Source organism: Typopeltis vanoorti, chromosome 9 (genome assembly GCF_054136105.1).
Source record: "Typopeltis vanoorti isolate ZY-2024b chromosome 9, IOZ_Tvanoo_1.0, whole genome shotgun sequence".
Lineage (NCBI taxonomy): Eukaryota > Metazoa > Arthropoda > Arachnida > Uropygi > Thelyphonidae > Typopeltis > Typopeltis vanoorti.
Window position 1 is genome coordinate 87960760 of NC_143557.1, and position 22421 is coordinate 87983180.

At 33.3% G+C, this 22421-nt stretch overlaps 1 protein-coding gene across 3 annotated transcripts in view; it reads right to left on the reverse strand.

Annotated features, from left to right (window-relative positions):
- Positions 1-22421, reverse strand: part of LOC150103230 (uncharacterized) — a 161710-nt gene that overhangs the window by 81681 nt on the left and 57608 nt on the right. For all 3 annotated transcript variants that reach the window (XM_090397597.1, XM_090397599.1, XM_090397598.1), the window contains 2 exons: positions 10572-10673; positions 4512-4630 (listed from right to left, as the gene is read on the reverse strand). In XM_090397597.1, the coding sequence (XP_090253723.1) occupies positions 4512-4630; positions 10572-10673 (221 nt within the window). The remainder of the gene's footprint in view (positions 1-4511; positions 4631-10571; positions 10674-22421) is intronic.

The following is a 22421-nucleotide window of genomic DNA, read 5'->3' on the forward strand; positions in this document are numbered from 1 at the left end:
TAATAATGTGCTGGTTCTTTTAATGTAACCAGTATTACTATTTCTGTCCACCCTGAAAGTGACCAGGATTAGCTGTCATGAAGACCAAGACATCTTCTCTGGGGGTATACAAGGACTTTCCAAAAGTTATATATAAGGTTCAGGACATAGTTTTAAAAGTAATAATATCCAGATCCTCAACTTCCATATATGTTATTATAATTTGCACAAATATACTTGAAGTACCGAAGATAAGCAGCAACAATTAAGTGTCAATTTCACACTAAGAAAAATGTTAATAAATCAATAAATGATGTTAATTACAATTGACTCTCACTATAGCAAACTTGTAAAGGAATAATAGAGCAGTTTGTTACAGTGGACAATGAATTTCTTTTAACACAGCATTATAACTTTTACTTTAAGATTGTTGAAGTAATTATTTTGCCCAGATCTGGTCACTGGGATTTGAAGAGGATAAAGCACTGAAGCAATTGGATGTTGTGATTTTTTGAGGAACTCGATCACTTTTTTTGAAGTGTGGCATTGGACGAGATTCTGTTGGAAGATGAGTTTGGTTGGAAAGACGCAGGTTTGAATCCAGCCTCTGACGTGGAGAACCTTTACTGGATGTTTTCAATCAAAAGGTAAGTTAGTTGGTCTCATATGAAGGTGGGTTTTCTCCCCTAGAAACTAATTTTTTTTGTCCCTCAAAACAGGCAAATAAATGGCCCCACTGAACATGCTTATCTACAATATATATATAGGATACTAACTACGAGATGGAAGCGATTAGAGCCTCCCCACCTTATCTTTCTACTGCACATTATGGATCTTAGGTAGATCTTAGGCAGAGGGTTTCAGCAGAAAGGAGTTTGGTACTTTTCTTCAAAAGTTTCCATGAGAAAATTTGCAGCAGCGGCAGTGAAAGAAGCGAGCTTATTGCTATTCTTTTGATTTGGAGGTAAATTTTATTATGCCAAATAGAATAACCTGATTGCATCACATAACAAAAGAGTGCAGAAATATTTTTAAATTAATATTTCAATAAGTAGGATGTTTGTAAACAGAAAAACTAACTAAGAGGTCATATTCTTCTGCTTTCAATTTTTCAGTTAACAATTTGGAAATGAATACAATTTTTAATGTATGTATGAAGATGAATGTCCTATCAGTTGTGTTAGTGTCCATACTAAATATTTAGTAAAAATTATATGTACAGTTATCTCTATTATTGACTGTGGGCTGGAGAGGTATTATTTTTGTGTATTTTTGGAAGGCTATAGATACAAGGGGTGAATGGATGATGCACAGGGCTAGAAAAAGTTTGTACTTATTTATTTATCAATAAGTTTTAATGGTAGTATTGTTGTTACATCTGTTACATATTAGATTGCTTTTAATTTTATTCAGTTCATTTAACATAAGGGAATCAGAAGAGCAGTCATATAAGCTCTATGTATAATATTCTTGATAAAACTAGTCTTCTGTGATGAATGAATGTATCTGCCAGTAAAGGTTGGCATCCAATACTTATCCTTCTACCAGATTACAATCTGATGTGAAAAGAATTTCAATACCTTACCTTAAAGGAACTTAGAACAAATAGCAAGGATTCTTCATAAATTCAATCTACATGCTTCCTTCAAACCAGCTTAGAAACTGTCTTCCAACCTACCATTTACAAAGGATACATTATCACCTCTTTCCTTACCAGGTGTCTCTTAAGTACCCTGCTCATGTCATCTTTGCTATTTTGGACAGACTGGCCATTCTACCTTGATTAGAATTGAAGAACATCAAGACTATATTGCAATTCAACAAGTCTGGCTTTGCTTTTCATGTTACTGACACTAGGCACAGACTTCTCTGGAACTATACAAAGATTCTTCATTCCAGCAGGTTCAATCTTTTCCTTGAATGCTACAAAATTGATCAAACCTTAACCACTAGACTATATGCCAATCACTAAGTTTTGGGAAAGTGATTACTCTTAATTGTTCATAATGTTTTTTTTTTTTTAATTTTATAAATTTTATTTAACATGTTGACTGCCAACTACGAGATAATTCATAGTAGGCGATCTGGCCAAGAGGGCCGACTACGAATTAACTCGTAGTTGCTGGACTTGCCTTTTTCGGGCAGCTGCAAGTATATTTGTAGTATATAAGCATAACTAAGGATAGCTGGCTTCTGGGAAGAGAACAAAAAATGAAGGCTGGCGTACATGAAAGAAAATTTATTCATTGGTCTTTTCTTATCCATATTGTGGGGTTATAAAAACAATAATAATTATAAAACAAAATACCCAGGAAAGAAGTAAATGTAACATACTCGACTAAGTTTGATTCACTACTGACGAATTTACGCACATATCGCTAACTCTGCTTTAGCAAAACAATGACAAGTCGAAGCATGTCTGAGTATGAATTAACTCATAGTTGGCTACTGCAAAGAAAACTTTCTGTTGCATATGCCAACTACGAGATAACTCATGAGACCCTTTTTTTTTTCAAAAAACATTCTGTATGTTTTTTTGGTGATTACTATGCATTATAATTAGAGTTTTGAATAATATGATATGATTAAATCAAACTGGCTTTTGAGACCTGAATCCTGAAAATTGCCGTGGCAGTCAACGTGTTAAATTTATTTATTTATCTACACGGCTTTTTACAATTGTTCCTATGAACTCTAATAATATAACCATATACCTCAGCTGCAACCGACACATGAGCTAATATACACATGACTTATGACTCATTATTGTGATTCCTGTTTTGAATGTAGTTAATGGTCTGTCTCCCTGACAATGTTCATGTAATGCAGGATGAGAAATACATTGGAATTTTACATTGGAGAAATACATTGGAGTTTTTAAAAATTCAATAAAATTCTATATAATTTTTGTTATATGTGTAAGCCATGTAAGTTATTCAAATATATCTAGCACACATATTCCATTAAAATTATTAAATTTTGTACTGTTCACCCATCAGGCAAACATCTCATCTGTCACATGTGAGCCTGGCTGTATTCTACCACAGTTGCTAATATATCATAGTCACATGTTTATTCCTGGATCTGATCAATTTGTAAGATTTTGTTAATGCTTTTGGCTAATTTTAACTCTGTACAACTATGTGTATATAAACAACAACCAGTATTGAAGCAAATATGTTAATTACTTATGTATTAGTGTATTTATCAGTATATGAACAAAAAATGCATGCATTTATTGAGTGATACTATTTATTTATTATTTGTTATTTTTAATAACAATAAACAAAGAAATAAAAGTTTAATAAAATTTTCAAAATATAACTTACATTCTACAGATGAATACAACCAACTGTCTATGTCAAAATATGAAATAACGAGTATGAGTGATGATATAAAAACCATAAGCAAACAATTTATTTTTTGCCATTATAAGCAAGCATTGAAAACTTCCACTGTGATAAAAACACACAATCAAATAAAAGCTTAGGTCTTTAACATATAATTAACTACATCAGTGTTTCTGAATTCTGAGTGGCACTGAAACATTGTTGAATGAACAGGACCAGTGATGGCATATGACCCAGCAGCAACTTAGAAAACAATCTAAGAACATTTAGTTTAGGATATTTGTTATAACAAATATTTTTCAGGAAATAAATACTTATTTCTCAGCTTTTCAAATTTTAATATCCACTATTAACAGCCAAATTCTGCATATTCCATCACTGGGTAAGAAATAAGCTAATTATCACTTTTCACTGTGCATCTATTTCAGGTTGACATATCATGATTAACTAGTTACCTCATGGCAAATGAGAGTTCTATAAGATAAAATTGGTGCATGTGTAGTCTCTTCTCATTTATCATATTCCATTACAACAAAATTAGCAATAATCAACAAAACCTTCATTTGTAATGACCAGCATTCTCCAATAGATGCAATGAGTAAGGCAAACATATTATAAACTATTTATAACATAAAACAAAATTGGTCTTATGTAAATAAAACTGACAAATAAATCAAAACCTTTTTTTTTTTGATTGTCAACAAAAAATTCTTCATGTCACAGACAAGTGTATATTTTTCAAGTCCCAGTGATGCGGATATAAGTTTTTGGTTATATCAGGCCATGTTTTTACCTTTTTTTTTATTAACCTGGAAAATTTCTTCTTTTGAGATTTGTAGGGTTTCTGTGCAATGTCACATAAGCAAAAAATTTTTTTTTTCTCTAGAGCATGTGAGAACAAGAGCTAGAAAATATACAACTTAAGCAAGAAAAAGTCTAGTATAAGTGTGGTCTTCAGAAAAGTATGTACCTTTCATGAATGCTACTATGAGGTAGTTGCTTCTTCATCCTGCCTATCAACAACAATAGTCCCCCCATACTTGATCTCATTTCAGTAATATAATTATTAATTTATGCATTTTCATAGATTTTATAATGAACAATTTGTAACATATAATTCTCTTTTTAATAATAATAAACAAAGAAATAAAAGTTTAATAAAAATTTCAAAATATAACTTACATTCAACAGATGAATACAACCAACTGTCTATGTCAAAATATGAAATAACGAGTATGAGTGAGGATATAAAAACCATTAAACAACCCAAAAGGGCAGAAGTGACACACAATATGAATAATCTAAAAAAGAAGAAACAAATTTATTCTTTGATATACATCATGAAAATATTATTTTACATAAGTAACATAACATAAAGATTTCATACATCATATGCTTAATTTTAAAATATGTGCATAAATGCACATCACACACACACACACACACACACACACAAAGAGCTTGAGTGATCAGATGTGCATGTGATCGCTCCTAGCCTGATTTTGCATGGTATCGAACAGGAAAACTAGATGAATTTATTACCAACTAATAACTGGTACAGTGACTTTTCTGAGTAATTTACTCTTCATTTTCATAGTTCTAAGAGCACATGACTGTTTCTTATTCTACCCTTCTGATCCGAATACGAGTAAGACTGTATCCATTCATTGTTCAGCTACCCTTAACAACATCCCCCCCCACTGCTGCCTCTGATAGGGATGGTCACAAGCAACTGTTCTTTACGTTCTCCCTAATAGAATACTTTTTTGCCACTCAAATCATTTGTACCAACCAAGACAATCATTTCCTTTGACTTACCTTTTTGCATCTGGATTGCACGGCTAATATCGTGAAATTTTGCACCAGAAAACACGATTTTGTCACACTTTCATTAAGTACTCCCCTGATTATTGAGTCTCTGTACATAATTTTCTCCTTTACTTGTTTTTCTTGTTTGTTCAGTTGGGCTTTATTATTCCTTCAGGACACCTGCTTCATTCTCTTTTCAGCCCTACTAATCTCTTGCTGCTTCTGCAATTTTTCAATTTCACACTTTGTCCTATGAAGGATAACATTTAAGCGTCCATAGAGGAGAACGAAATGTCCATTTTGTTCTCCTCTATTTCCATGGCAGCAGTTCAACATTAATGACATCATCTTACCGTTAGTATTTGCTGTGTTCTCGTCATCTAACAGACAGACACTTTTGAAACACTTAATGCATACTCTCTCTCTCTCTCTCTAGTTTCAATTTCCTTCCACATATTCTTTAATTTTTTTGACAAAGACATTTCACACTACACTGAATAAAATCCCACAAATTCAAATCACCCAACAATGTGGTCTTTGCCACCATTATTCGTCGCATTGGTGCCATGCCAACAATATCACAATAAATATCATAATATAAATATTATAAAGACACTAAATACTCTAAAAACAAACATCTACACCAATACACTATAAAACACTAATTTTCTAAGAAAAAAAACAATAAAACAGAGATAAAAACCACTAATTTCACATGAGTGGCAAACTACACAACTACTCACAATATAACCCTGAACCAATTTTTTCAATTATGTTCGAGTCTACACTTTACACTGAAAGTTGCTTGACTGATTCTTTCTACAACTATTTTATATATGTTCCTTTTCAATCTGATGATAATTTTTATCTTGCTTAAACTGAATAGTGAACACTTCCTATTTCAAATCTCCTGTGCCAGTTTGAAAATATACAATTATACTGTCAATAAGTATTATTACTTCTTGTTCTCTCAATATACATATTTTCACGTCGAAACATAGTGTTTCTACTGACTTTTTTTCCAAATCTTCTCAAAACATTTTTATATTCACAAATAAAAAAAAGTCTAGAATTCATTTCCCACTCTGCACTTTAGGTCTTCAAACAGATCAGTTTTTGTCAGCTGTTGTTTCTAATGACAAGAAAAATTCTCCCTTTCTTCCTTACTAGAACCTTCTGTGGGTAAAATAAATCTCACTGTCCACTTTCCCAATCTGAAATATGCTCACACCACACTACTTGAAATTGTCCACCATTCAAAAAATTTATCTTTATGTTCAGTGTTGAATACTACAACTACTCTTTCTTTTCAACAATCATTGTTGTCAGAATATAGTATTTTATAGTTATTATTTAAAAGTACTCCACCTGTTTTAGTTCAATCTGTATTTCACCCTCTCCAGAGAATCTTGATGAACATCATGGAGAAGGGTTTTGTTTAATCAGGCAACACTCCAGTTGGCATAATATTTGATCATGGTGTATAATCATATTTGTGAATTAAGCCAATTTTGAAATTTTTTGTCTCAATATACTCATTCATTCACATTCAGTATTCAGGGTGGGTACCTAATAATGGAGATGCACCATGAGAATGTTAGGAATGGACACTGGAATCCTCTCAGTTATCTAGAGTTGATCCTTAAGTAATTAAAATATAAGAAATAATCATTAAATTATTTTAGTTAGTTGCATCCTCTACATCATATATGAAAACAAGAGAAAGATAAGTAACAATAATGAGAAGCTCACTTTTGTCTTAGTCCTTTATTTTACACTCAATGTAATGAATGTATGTCGTCTTACCAAGAAAGTAATGTGGCTGTTAAACACTTGTAAACCACCCACACATAATAAAAAACAGTTCACACTTGTTAAACAAATGAGAGATTTAAGGATATCTGAGCACACAACTGAGTTTGTATTCTATTTCCTAGATGTAAGGTAGATTCAGATGTGTTTAAGCATGCAACTGATGAATGGCTGTTTCATCTGTAAACAAATGAGAGATTCAGGGATATCTGAGTACAAGTAAGTAGGATCAAGTTTGCATTACAGTATATTCCTTGATGTAAGGCAAGTCCAAACCTATTAAACCACGCCCCCCTTCTTCAATTCAATTACAAACTACTACCTATTATTACACGACTTCACTACCAAAGGAGTAATGAAAGGAGCAATTATTTAAAAATTTAGTATTATTACTATTGGAATTCATGATTAAACATTCCAAAAATCTATGAAAAGCATACATATCTTTTAAAAAAACTTTAGGTAATGGAATTATTTGGAATGCAGAAATAATCAAAAATACATTCTGATTAATCTAAATTAATTCCAATTACAAAAAAATAAAATAAAATAAAAATAAATAAATAATTTATTGATCAGTACATGCAACAAAACAATGCATCTGTTACAATATCATACCTTTTTACTAGGTTATATATATATATAGAGAGAGAGAAACATATTCACAACCTTGAATTGCATGATTCTGATAATGACTTCCCAGCTTATTCAATATAAATATATGACATCCAGTACAATGTATAAATGTTGTCGCACAGATATAATTCAGTGTCACTACTCAAATAAAAGATTTGACATTCTTAAGTATGAAGCGATAATAAGAGGAACAGGTCAAAAATGTTGTTAGATGTTTCTTTTCAGTTGATATGACTGAAACTATATCAGTGAGCCACACATTTATGAAGACAACTTAGAAATACGATTTATTTTTGCATGAACTTTTATGTCAAGTTTTGTGATAATTTCTTATGTCAGTAATAACAAAAAATTAAAATTACCATTTAAAATTGGTAGGTAATATGAATTCCTAAAGAACTGTACCCAGCTCTAACTGTGAGCACTGACTGCTTCTGTTCCACTGAATTTTTTTTTTTTTTTCACACTAGAATCTTAAAATGTTTGCAATACTCAGTTCAATACAGATGAAAAAATTTCAATCATTGCATGAAACCATTAAAAATTAGACTGAATCCTAATATGACTATCATGATCTAAATATGAGATTTATAACCAAGTGGATGATTGATTAAGAAAGAAAAAGTTTCTGTCTGTGCCAGCATCTTTATGTTTGAGCCACATGACAGGTCACAAAAACTATAGCACATCAGTATCATGTACGGATAAGCAAAAAGGAGGAATCAGTTGATATGTTTCTTTGAATAGGTGAAGGTTGTGTTGTCTTCAGAGAAGACAAAATGAATGAGGTTGTTCCAAAAAACAAAGATTAATAGAATGAAAGAGAAAAAAAAAGGGCAGCTGGTTCAGTAAGTGCAGAGTTGGATTGTAAATGGGTGTTGATTGATAACAGTTGGTCTTAGGTTTGGGGGAAAAAAGCAGACAGAATAATCGTCTAACCAGCAGAGCAATGTCCACAGATTATGTGAAGAACAGGCATAAGGCAAAACCTAAACATGTGAGTGAGTGAGAGAGAGATCCATGAGAGAGGGATTGTCAATTAACCAGAATGCTCACTTCTGTATATCAAGCAGGCAATCTTAGAGATGATTTGGGATTTATACAGTGTTGGCAACTGTACAAGTGAAAAGTAGTGTCTTAGGCAGAAAAGTTCACGGAGTTTCTGGAAGCTGAAGAAGCTATCACGTGTTAGTGCTAGAAAAGGCTGGAGGTGTAAGTCAATCCAAGAAGATCATGTTTAGGTATCTGGATATTATCGAAAGTTGGGGGAAGTGACATGAGATCTTTCTTGTAGGAAATTAGATGGAACTGAGTTTTGGCAGCATTAAAATTTACAAGATTCTCCTTACTCTCACCTGAAGTACAGCAAAGAGATCCAACCATAGGGCACTGAAATCTCTAATAATTGAGTACTAAAAGTATGTCAAATTAACAATGGGAAATATTTGGATGAAGCAATTAGAATAGTTTTGACTGACTTTACCCCCCCCCTTTCTTTTTTGGAATGAAGGCTTGTTCATGTAGTAGGGTAATGCTAATTGTGGATGTTAGTTCAGAAGCACAAGTTTTCAGCACAATAGGGAAGGGACAGAGCCAGGACCAGATACCTCATTCATGTCCAAGTTATTCAGAATTCATCTGATTTCTTTCTGGCAGATTAGGGGGGGGGGAGGCAACACAGCAGTCAGACCATGGAATGGAATTGAACAAGTCAGGGAAACTGTCCCATTTGGTTTCCTTGTAATGCCAAAGGACAATAAGAAGTGTTAGGTGAAGCCTGTTCCAGTGTGAAGGAAACTTGGATGAGATTGTTGCTGTCTGAGTTACCAAGAGATGTGCCTGAAGTTGACAGTGGTTGCCACCTGAGATTCTGTTAGGAATAATAATAAATCAGATTTTGAATGACTAAGTAGTGATAGGACCATGGATGTTGATAAAAGTGGATCTGAAAACTTTTTTTTTTTTTTTTTTTTTAAGAATTATTAAATATTAATGGTCTTTTTGATTGGGTTATTGTTGCTTTTTTTTGGGGGGTGTGTGTGTGTTTTGCGAGAGATTTTTTTGTGATCTGTAGGAAAAAAACTATGTTTCATTAAGCTGTCCATTATATGTAGGGAGGGGAGAGAAAGATAAATAAAGAACACGGGCATGCAGTGGAATGTAGAAAACTTGTAAACGTACCATCCACACAGAGGGAACACAAGTTGTCCAAGCATGGCCCTGATAGTTCCCATGCATGCCACCATACTTGGACTCCCTTGATGCATAAATTGACAGAGTAAGTGGCAGCAGGATTGATCACTATCTCATCAGAAAAACTTCAGATTCATTATTACCAGATTTAGTTTGGTGTATACCACCTAGCAATCTGCCTGCATAACCATTTTGTTGTATCCTGAAATGGGGAAAGGTGTGAGTTCCTATAGCATGACTGACATCTATGAAGGGTAGGGAAGAAACAGAAGCTGGCCCTTGCTCTGGAGATTAAATATCATAACAAGCCACTTCAGGTCTCCAGGTGAGTGGTGGCATTTCACAATGAAAGATTATTATCTAGAGGCATAATATGGCATTTCTTCAAACTAGAGAAGGTATTCTGTGGCAGCAAATAGATATGCCAGAGCACTGTTTGTGAAAACAGACTTCCACACCATGAGAAAGTGGGATTGATATGACTATGAGTGGTTATTTTAATACTATATATTGCACATTGATAGCTCTCAAGTGATCCATATAAAAAGTTTGAAAACAGCAGAATAAAAAATATCAATCTTCAAAAGTTGTTGAACTAAGTTGTGTGGGCAATGATATAATAATTATATCATTGTCCACACATCAATGCATGCACCATACTGTTACATATCAGTAAGGATTATCTTTTCAGTATATTTTAATAAATTAACATATACTGAAATATAATTTTATATTTTTTACTTTTGTTTAGAAATTTTACATATGGAAAAGAAAATTATAGAAAGTCCTTACCCATAATTTCTTCCTCCAACACAGTTATTTAACCATTTACAATGATGATCAAATTCAGACACACATTTGTTACATGCACTACAATGTTTAGATCGAGGTCCACTGGAAGGAATAAACGTTTAGATTAATGAGGGTGCATACATACAACCATTAAAATTAAGAATATCAATAATTTAGTACAGAAATTTACTGCTAAATTTAAATTCTGCTTTTAGGTGTCCTGGAAACAAAAATTGCACATCATTATCCATTTATATGCAAGATGTGACAATAAAGTTCCCAGAAGTTATTCAGTGTGAGGTTCCTAAGCATTGTTATGTAATAGACATATTCCAATACATCTGTAATTGTTCATACCGCAGTGGTAAAACAAACATGCCAGCTCCTGAAAAGTAGTTTTTTAATAGCAAGAGAGCATATTTTTGTCCTATCACAAAACTGAATAACTTCTGCTTAAAACAATGAATCAATATCAAGTTTAGTGTAAAGTTAGACAAAAATGCATGTGAAAATATGAAGATATTATCAAAAGTTTATTTATATTTAATAATACAAACGATGAGTTGTTTTTAAGTGATGTAGCAGTTTAAAGACTGGAAGATGTGAAAATATGGGTGGAAGAAGTTATTGACTGAAAACTGATAACTTATGGAAATATTGAAAGATTGTGGACATATGTTTAATCCAAATGACATTCAAGAAAAATGATGGTAAAAAAGTTATGTAGATAGTAAAACCATGAGGAAAATATTGACAGATGATCTGGACAACAAAAATAGGTTCATCTATTTTTGTTGATGAACAAAATGATGAGGGAGATGAACAGGTACATTAAATATCAGATTTCTAGCCATGAAACCGATACACAAAACAGAACCATCTTTTTCTCCAGATTTGATCCCCTGTGATTTTTAGCTTTTTAAAAAACTGAGGGTTTTGAAAGGCTGCAAATCTGCAAAAACTGACAGCATTTAATGCCTACATTAAATGTGTATACGTCAAGCACACACACACACACACACACACACACACACACACACACACACACACACACACACACCAGGAGTTCCAGCCATATAGACAAATCTCGCTCTTTTTTGAAAAACACTTCAGATTTTTTAAATAAAATAAAAAATGTCTCCTTACAACCTAATGATCTTATGGTGAGCTTCAATGTAGAATCACTATTCACAATGTACCTCTCCAAGAGATTTTAGAATTACTTACTGACACCTTCCCAAAAGATATCGTAAAATTATTCAGATTCATAATGCACTCGGGATATTTCATGTGTTAAAACAAATTCTACAAGCAAACAGAAGGAACTGCCATGGGAAGTCCACTTTCCCCTGCTCTAGCCAACTTTTATTTGGAGCATTTAGAAGACATCCTTTTTTCATCTATATACCCACAACCTCCATTCTGGGTTAGATATATAGACGACATTTTTGCAATGTGGCCTCACAACAGAGATTCCTTACCTCCCTTTTTAGCCAAAATCAATATTTTACACCCTCGTATCAAGTTCACCATGGAAATTGAAAAAGATAACAAATTATCCTTTTTAGACATCCTTCTCTTCCACTCACCATCAATTAATTCGATGAGCTAGAACTAATTGTTCAATTCCCCAGCAGTTACAGAAAGAACTTTCTACTATCAAACATACATAAAGTTAAATGGTTTCTCTGAAAGGACCACACATCTGTTTTGAATCCTACAAGCCAAAAAAAAAAAAAAAAAAAAAAAAAAAAAAAAAAAAAAAAAAAAGAATCTGTACGTTGAGTTCCAATCCCATATATATCCAGAATTTCAGAACCAATTTCAAGAATTCTGAAGAAATATGATCTAACAGCTACTTATATTCCTATCAGTAAAATATCCACCTATTTCCCATCGTCTAAAGATAAATGCTCTATTATGTCTCTTCCTGGCGTATACCAAGTTCCACGTGACTGCCATCTTTCTTACTTTGGACAAACCGGATGCTCTATAGAAATAAGAATACAAAAACATCATTCTTATATTCTTCACAACAAATCTGATAAGTCTGGATTGGCACAACATGGAATAGAGACAAACTACAACTTTCTTTGGTCTAATACTCGCCTTCTACACAGATACCGAAATAAATTTGAACCTATTCAAAGAGTGCTGAAGCCTTACTTCAACATCCTAACTTGAACCGAAATAACTGCATATCCTTGTCAAAAATATGGGAAAGTTTGATGCGAATAGCACGTTAATATATATATATATATATATTTATTTATTTATTTTAATACCTTCTAGATACTACATCTGTCTAATAATATCTTTAATATGATTTTATAAATTAAGTTTTTTGTATACCATTGTGAACTTATACATGTAATTTACTTCTGCACTCTTATTATTATTATTATTATTCGTGACACCTCCAAGGAGTCCGAAGACTCATCGCGGGAGGACACCTATTGTACAACTCTCCATCTCCACATCTACCACCAATCATCAACATCAGCGCCATCTACTGGCCACTACTACCACCACCACAGTTAGTATTTTTTTTGTCTGTAAATTGCATGTGTTCTGAAGGGTCGATTTGTCTGTATTCTCTTCCTTCTGTATTTCTCCTGGAAACTCAGGATGAAAAACCCGAGTTTCTGGGAGGAAAAACTCTGCTACCTCCGTATGAGATCGGCTAACTCACCTTCGACTGAAAACGTCCATATAAAGATTCCTCTCGTCATGACAAGAATCGAACTTAGGCCTTTTCCAATCGAAGGGAGAACATACTGTCGTTCTTCCAATTGCGCTATAGAGGCGCTTAAATTATGTTTACATTTCTTCAGTGAAATGATATCTTGATTAGCGATGTAACATCACACGGCTCAATTTTGAATTAAAATTTTGAATGATCAAATGTTTGTAGTCTACTTTGTAAAAGACTATTTCCTGTCAAGCCACTGATGATAGTTTGTTATTTTCAAACTGAAATATCTGGCAATGTATTAAATATTCTTCTTGTGCGCTAATGTGTTGATAATTCTACATTTTCAACAGTAGCAACATCATAGCAAACTATTTGAATACTAGATGTATGATGATTTGACTTTGTTTTTGTTGCTAACTGCATTATTCATTAATTAACATGATCTGTTTTCAAAGTTTTTTAAGTTCTTTCTCACACAATAAACTTCATCCTTGGATTCAAAAAACAGTGATCGGAGTAAGCAGTTTCCCACAGATGAACCACTTACACTGAAATAATACAATGATAAAATCATTGCACAAATCAAAGTTTTGTGAGATTATTCAACTCGTTCAACTGTTAATTCTTTTATAATTTTTTTTCCAAATTATTTTCAAAGTATAAATATTTTTTCCACTACCTACAAAATGTTTATATGAAATACGCAGTGAGATTCAAACATCTGTGCAGAGTAGCAGTAAAACAAAAACCCTGAAGTGACTGGCAACCATTCACAGCTCTGCCTATAGCTACTGTAGTCGTTTTTTTCAGAAACAATAGATATGCCGCTAGATTCATAAAATAGTGCAGACAATTTTACAAAATGCATTTATCATTTATCACTAATCTCAAAATATTTATCAACATTGTAATTTCAAAAAAGTTATATGGCTATGCAGAGAGAACAAAAAAAGTCCAAGTTAAAATACACCGTATTTGCAGGCGTATAAGACGAATCCCCCTTTTCTGTACACATTTTTGAGGAAAAAAACTTTATCACTGAATATTATAATGAATTTACAGTATTTCAAATATAAAGTAATAAGTAGGTATACTTTCAACAAATACCTAATCTAACTAGGAAAGATCTTCTTCGTCAAAACCCAGAAATTCATCTCCAGAGCTAAATGAAGAGACACTTGAAACCGAGTCTTCATACAACAAATTTTCCTCTGTACCATCCAGTGCATTAATAATGCCACACTTCTTAAATGATTTAACCACTGTCTCAGTTTTCACAGCATCCCATGAAGCTTTGACCCACTCACAAACTTGCAAAACGCTAGGCTTCTTCCTGATGGCATAACCTCAAAATCTGAAGACTGCATCCAACTGTTCCACTTCTCCTTCATAAATCCCTTAAATGGTTTATTAATACAGACATCTAAAGGTTGAAGTTGACTAGTTAGACCTCCTTGAGTTTATTAACCTCGTCAATGTTTCCTATTTACGCAAGTTCAAAATTTTCTCGTTTCCTTGCATTAATGACAAATCGACGAAATTCAATAATTTTTTCTTCACATTCAGCTGCCATCTTTTGTGATATTTTTGTTTTAGTCCGCATACATAGCTGGTTTCTCTTCATGAATCTTGAACACCATGATGTTGATCCAGTAAAGTTGCCAACCCCCTCTGTTAGTGGTTATTGCTTTCACTTGATGAATAATTATTTTTGTAGACACTGAAAGTCCCGCTTTTCTGTGGTCTAAAATCCAAGTATTCAGTTCTGCCTTAAGTTCTGGCCATTTTGCAGTTCCACTTCGCAGGTTATGTTTACTGTGAGTTGCTTTTTTTTAGATCCTCTTCCTGATTTCGCCAAGTTATTTTCTCAGTTGGAGGTGGCCAGAAATGCCTCTATGCAGCCCTGTTTCCATGTTCTTTATCATACGCAATCACACGTAGCTTGTATGCAATATTGTAGCAATGCTGACATTTTTCAGCCATAATTTGCCAAGAAATTTAGAGAAAATTTAATGGCAGATCTGTGATTTAACAGCTGTGATCATCGATGACAGCGTATGCGCATCCACTGAACTCTGCATAACTGGAATGCTCTCACACACCACAAGAAAGAAATCGCGTAACTCGGAACAGAGAAAATTTCCAGAAATGAAAGTAATAAATTCAGTATAAACGTATAAGACGACCTATTTTCAAAGAAAAAAAGTGTCTTATACGCAGGCAAATATGGTATGTGTGTGTGTGTGTGTGTATATATATATATATATATATATATATATATAATAGCAAAACTAAGCATCTAAACCATGTTTGAAACAAATGCTTACCTCAGAAACAAAACAGCTTCACAAAATGAATCACATTAAAAATTAGTGTGATTTAATTTGATTTCTGCTATTCTTTTCAAAAACAGAACTGATAATGCGTTTTTCTACATAGTTTGGATTTCAAATTAACAGGAATAATTTGTGCTTGGTTTTTATCAGTCATGCAATGACTGCCAAGACTTCATCCCTTTTATGACAATATCAAAAGAATTCTTGAATCTTTTAATTTCTGTGATCTTGATGAACATATGTACTATATTGCAATAGTTTGACAATCAACTGTACTTAAAAATATTATTTTCTTTAATTAGTGGCTGAAGCTGAATGAGTTAAGCAAATTAAATAAAATAACATAGCACTGTTCAATTATTATTATGATTTGAAGTTCCCATAGTATTCTTTCAGTTAAAAAGAAAAGCATTTCAGATCCATACCTAATTATACTAATAATGCTACCTCTTATAAGCAAAGGAAAAAAAAGATGATACAGTTTTCTTCCATACATGTGTTATCAATTCTGGTTTTACTGGGGATGACAATATGTAATTTACGAGCCTCCATAGCTCAGTTGGTACAGACGAAGCCCTTTGGTCGGAAAGACCTGGGTTTGATTCCTGTCAGTGATGTGATGAACCTTTCGACTAAAGCTGAGTTAGCCGGTCTTATACAGAGGTAGGGTTTTTTTCACCTGGAAACTCAGGATTTTCACCCTCCAGAACAGGCAAATCGGCCACACGAACACACATCTACAGACATAGGACACACAGGGAAGCATAGGGCTAACCACCTTATCCTCGGGACAGGTATGGTTTGGAAGGGTTTAGGACAGCTCCGTAACAGGCCATTAGACCTAATAAAAACAGAAGAATACTAATTTTTTTTTTTTTAATTTTTAAAAGACAAGCCTTATAAACTCAAAGAACTATACAAGCTATCCAAGGTTTTACATACATCCATGCCTATGGGATTCGACCCCATGGCCTTTGGGTTGGAGAGCAGGTATGTTATTTACTCGGCAAACAACTTCAATTTGCACATGACTAAAATAAAATAAACAGAAAACACGGACTGAAAAGTAATGCTTGTTTTTGAATAAAACAAAAATATTCGCATATATTAAATTTTATATATAGTTATTAAAGGATACTGGTTATCTAAATACAGCCATCTGTTATCTACCTTAATTGTGAATATATTTTCCTCAAAACAAACCCAGAATTAATAATAGTGCTTCATGGTATAAACAATGCCAGAAGAGGAAAATTACATTTATTGACTTAACACAACAAACTAAAACAAATAGTTTAGCTATATTATGTTCATGATGTGTTTGCTATTTGGCCTCATGGTCGTCCAGATATACTGGTTACATTTTTAACACGTCCTAAAATAAACTTGACCACAGAAAGTAACAATTGTCTTCCATTTCTAGATACACTAGTGACAAAACTTCCCAATGGTGAATTATCCTTCTCCATTTACAGAAAACCCACTCAAGTAGGAAGATGTTTACATAAGCAATTGTACCACTACCCTTCCCAAGTATGGCATCTTCAAAATACTGACTTACAAAGCCAAAGTTATTTGTTCAAATAACACAGCCTTGAAACTGAGCTCAGGTGCCTTCACAATCTTTATAGGAGTTATTGTCATTGGCTATAACTCCTATAAAACAGATAAAATACTGCATGCAACTAACACTCATCTACTCCCATCTTGTATATTAAAGATACATTAGAAAAAATATCCCCAAGTTCTCTGCAAATGCAAAGTGCCACTTTCATCAAACCATTCATTCAACTAGCTACCTTGATCCATTTTCCTAAAGATCAACTTCTTCTTGCACATTCTGGACTGCATAAAGTTCCTTGTACCTGTAGTTTAGCACATTTGGACAGACTGGTAGATTAGTTAATATCTCCCTTGAAAAACAAAAAATTACATCCATGATCATCTGTATGGCAAATGGGATTGGCAGAACATGCTTCTTCAATCTAATCATATATGATTAGATAGAAGAAGACACTGATATTACATAGAAGTCATAATAGGTCTGAGAAACAATTTTTAGAATCAGCTATGAAGCACTCTCCCAACCTCAAGTATGATTGCATTCATTTACTGAAGATCTGGGAGACAGTCATTTTGAGTACTAATTCACTGACTTCTCTACATTAACTTTATGGTTATCTGGCCCTTCCATGCATAATAAACCCCCAGACGTCAAAAAACATTTTGGAAGAACACGTGATTATCCAGAATATAATTTTATAAAATATAAAATTCATTTAATATAAAATTCAGACAATTTAAAATAGTTAAAAGAACATATAGTGTAATATCAGAAAGTAGAGATGACAAGATACTTGGAGCTGAACTTGATTAGTCGAAACTACAACATGAGAAAGGCATAGCGAATGAAGTTCAATTATACGAATTTAGATATGTACATTGAACAGCCAAAAATAAAACATGAATATAAACAGTAAACAAGATGATGAATGGAATGAACTACAGATTTAGAAACTAAAGTTAAGGTTTCAACCTAAAATTTGGAAAAACTGAAATTAGAGAATAAAAGAAAACAAACAAAACAACAACAAAAAAACTAGTAAAATATACAGGAGCAGCAACATGATGGTGTGCTGGCCATTCTGTGGGAAAAAAATTTGTTATCCATTTATGTTTCATTTTCAGCTGTACATATCTAAATTCACATAACTTCATTGAGAATGAAGCTCACGTCATTCTCAACACCTTTCTCATGTTGTACATTTTAACTTATCAAGTTCTGCAAATATTTTGTCATTCCTACTTTCTGAAAAGCCATTAGGAAAAAGAAAACCAGGACATCCTCTTAAACGATGACTTCTAAGGCTGGAACAGGCCATGCTAGGCCTAAATCCTTGATACGCATGATGATGATGATGATATCATATCTGGAGACTGGTCTTCTACTCTTCTTTCCCTCTCTCTTACTTCTTACTCCTTCCCCCAGTGTTATTAGAGCAACTTGAGGGCGAGGGGGTGACTCTTTCCTCTCAAACTGTAGTTTCCACTATCTACTAAAAAAAAAAAAAATGAGGCAAGCCTAGTTGTCATAAGGTGGCAGCCCCACCACTAGGATACCTATCGTCATGCTAGTCACCTGACATAGGGAAACACATATTACTTTCAAGTCCCATCGAAATCCAAACCGGACAGAAAACATGGGAAACGACCACAAACTGGAAAAGGTTAAGAAACTTTGGAAAAAGAAAAATGTGGTGAAATATGCTACATGGAACATTAGAAGCATAGCACATAAAGAAGAAGAATTTAGACCGAAATATTTGGCAAATTAAACATTATTCTTGTGCAAATGTGTATATATTTCTAATCATTATGTTACAAGTATCATTAAAAAATTAAGTGTAATATGATAATGCATTATTTATTGTAATTAGTAATGTTTTGTATAAAAGAAATCTTTGTATAGTTTACCACAAGCTGTTTAATTGCGATATTAGTATAAAAGGTCTTACCTCAAATTTAGTTTTCACACTAATAAAGAACTGAAGTCAATAATTTTACTTTTGTTTTTGCCACCATGTTATCTGCTGCAGCAGACAGTAGCGTGCTTGAGCAAAGGTTGCATTTCTGAATAGGAAATTAATATAGTGTGAGAGAGAGAAAAAAACAGAACAGTTGCGTTGATTAGAACAGAATACATTCTGAAATGCAGAAGCTGAGAGAAGAAATATAGTTTAAAGAAAAAGACATTTCTTATGCCAAAAAGATGGAAAAGGGTATTATGAATGAGGGAAACAAACTGTTATCCCAAAATTAATGGATGAATTTCTTTCAGAATAGATAAAAATGATAAAAAGAATTAGATAATTTCGTCCAAAGTCATGGACAGTTCTTTTAGATACATTAAACAGTAAACTTATTCTAGTTAAACATTGTAAACTCAAAAGTAATAAATTTTTTGTACTCAAGGATAAGAAATAGCTTTCCAGAAGAAAAAGGAACTTTAAAATTATTATTATTACATGACACCTGCAAGGAGTCCGAAGACTCATCGAGGGAGGGCACCTACTCTACAAGTCTCCGTCTCCACCACTCAATATAATTACAATAAACCACATCATCTACACCAATTGCATCTACTGCCCGCTACCCATCACTAGTATTTTCACAACAGACAATCACAAACATCCATGCCCACAGCGTGGTTCAAACCTGCAGCCTTTTGGCTGTAGAGCGGATGTGCTAACCACTCGGCCAAAAATGGCCAAGTGGTTAGCACATCCAAAGAATTAAAAAAAGCAACAACTGATATGTTAGAGAAGACATGAAAGAAAAATATTACTTTACTCAAGAAAGATTGTGCCCAAATTATTTTTTTGTTTTCAAAGAAAAACAGGTATGAATTAAGTAATGACATTTTCAAGACTGTTGTTGAGAGCAGAAGAAATTGTGCTTTATAAGTTTGAAGTTAACTGCTTCTGTTTGTGAATCAAATCCTATGATCTTGAAGAGATTGTGTGACGTTTATTTTCCTATTTTATTATCTTTATGTATGATATTAAGTTTATGGGTCCTTTTCTCTTTATAAGTTTTATTTATAATGTAGATTTATACACAGCACTTGGAAAACAAACATTTCACACACACACACACTGTTACACCGATGATACCTAAATTAATGCTAATATTATTTCTTTGTATATATAAAGGTATTAACCCCCCAACTGTCCACGATGTCCAGCTAAATCTGGATACGAAGCTCTAAAACCCATTGAATAACATGGATAAGAAGTGCAATTTGGTGCCACTATTTCATCCACATTGGCTGTAGGGAGATTAATTCTGAATTTACTTTTCCTCTCACTCACTCTCTTTAATTCTTAAGTGAACTAACTGTATTTTCATACTAAAATCCCGAATGAATCTGTGTTATTAACTGAACAGAAAAAGTTAATAAACCACTCTAATACACCACAGATAGACAAAGACATAAATAAAAGTCAAAACCAGTCTCATAATACACAATATATACATCCAAAAGGAAATGTGTTTTGCATTATGAGATACTAGAGCACTTTGATTAGAAGTCAAGGTCTAGTTGTGAAGATTTTCAGGTGTAAACTTTGTTTGCTAATTGCTTGGGTAAAGAATTAAAACAAGAATATAACTTATAAACAAGCAAAAAACTTTCTACATCTCCAGTAATATCAGTATTACTTCCAAGTCTTAATGGAGTATGAAGACTAACTGCAGGAGACTGAAAACTCACAGACCACAATAACAATCATATCTTTCCATGAAGACATTAAGCATTAGAGAATTAGCCACCCACTCTGGCAATGCATTCCCACTTATCGTGCAATGCAACAAAATTTATTTTTCACTTCCTTACATGACTTCTGCACAGTTTTCAGGGACAACCTCACATTCTCCCATCACCCATTAGCCTGTGCAATAACTCCCCTGTATCTATCTGGATAGGCTCCTCTCACTACCTTATACATCTCAAATATATCATTCTCCTCCTATCTATCAAAATCTACAGACGACATTCTCTTAATCTGTCCTATACTCAACATTTCAGAGTCCTGAGACAGTCTCAGTTATTCACCTCTAAACTCTCTGATAATGATATCTAAAAATGAGATGAATCATAAAAAGGGAAGGATTGATACATCAGGTTAAAATGTCCCAGTCAGTTCTCTGCATTCCTTCAAAGGTCACATGAATGTCACTTCCCAGTTATGTAACTTTGATCCTTAGGTAGCCTTGCTTTTCTTGAGATTAAAAAATAAATAAATAAAACCTTCAGAGATCATTATCATATATATATGTCCACAGATTCTTGACCACTTATCATGGAATAAAAGTCTAGTGCTGAAGCCCACTTGACCTAATTCCAGCTTGTTCTTACCAATTTCCTCTTTAATAATTTTTCTTAACCTTTTCTCAGTATGCTTGCAAAAGCCTGGAATATTTTGTAGAGAAATTCCTCTATAATTCCCAAATTTATTTCACTTTTTATCAAGCAGAACAAAATGAGTTCTTTCAATCATCAGGAATTCCAACTTGTAATTTTGCTTTACCTTTTGAATCATGCCTTTTAGCCAATTCAAAACTTTTATACTACAATTCTTGGGAATTTCATATGGAATATTCTGCTCTAACTGCCTTTCCACCTTTTGAGTTTCTGATGATTTTTCTATTTTTCTCAAATATATTATTATTATTACATAACACCTCCAGGGAGTCTAAAGACTCATTGAAGGAGGATACCTCAAATTTGCTCTACAACTCTGTCTCCACCAACCGCAACTACTTTTCATCATCTACGCCAACTGCATCTACCGCCGACCACCACCATTAGTATTTTCACAGACAATCACAAACATCCATGCCCACGGCAGGATTTGAACCCGCAGTCTTTTTGCTGGAGAGCAGATATGCTAACCACTCGGCCAACCAGGCCAGTTGGCCGAGTGGTTAGAGTATACCTGATTGTATTTTCTTTCATTTATAACTCTATCATTTGTCACTTCATTTAAATAAGTTTTTAAAGTACCCTAGATATCCAGAATATCCTTCAGTTTTAATATCACTTTTCTCTTTGATTCCTTTTATGTTATCTTTCTTCCATGATTAAGTGTACTTATTAGAATCTGAAAGATCGAGATATTTGGGAAATGTATCCATGACTTCGTTTTAACTACTTTTACTCATTTTCTTCATCTTCCTTCTTTCACAAATCTAGGTCAGGTGGGCTGTTTTGGTCCTGGCCCAATGTTTCATTGGTCTGCCTTTATTTCTTTGATTTGT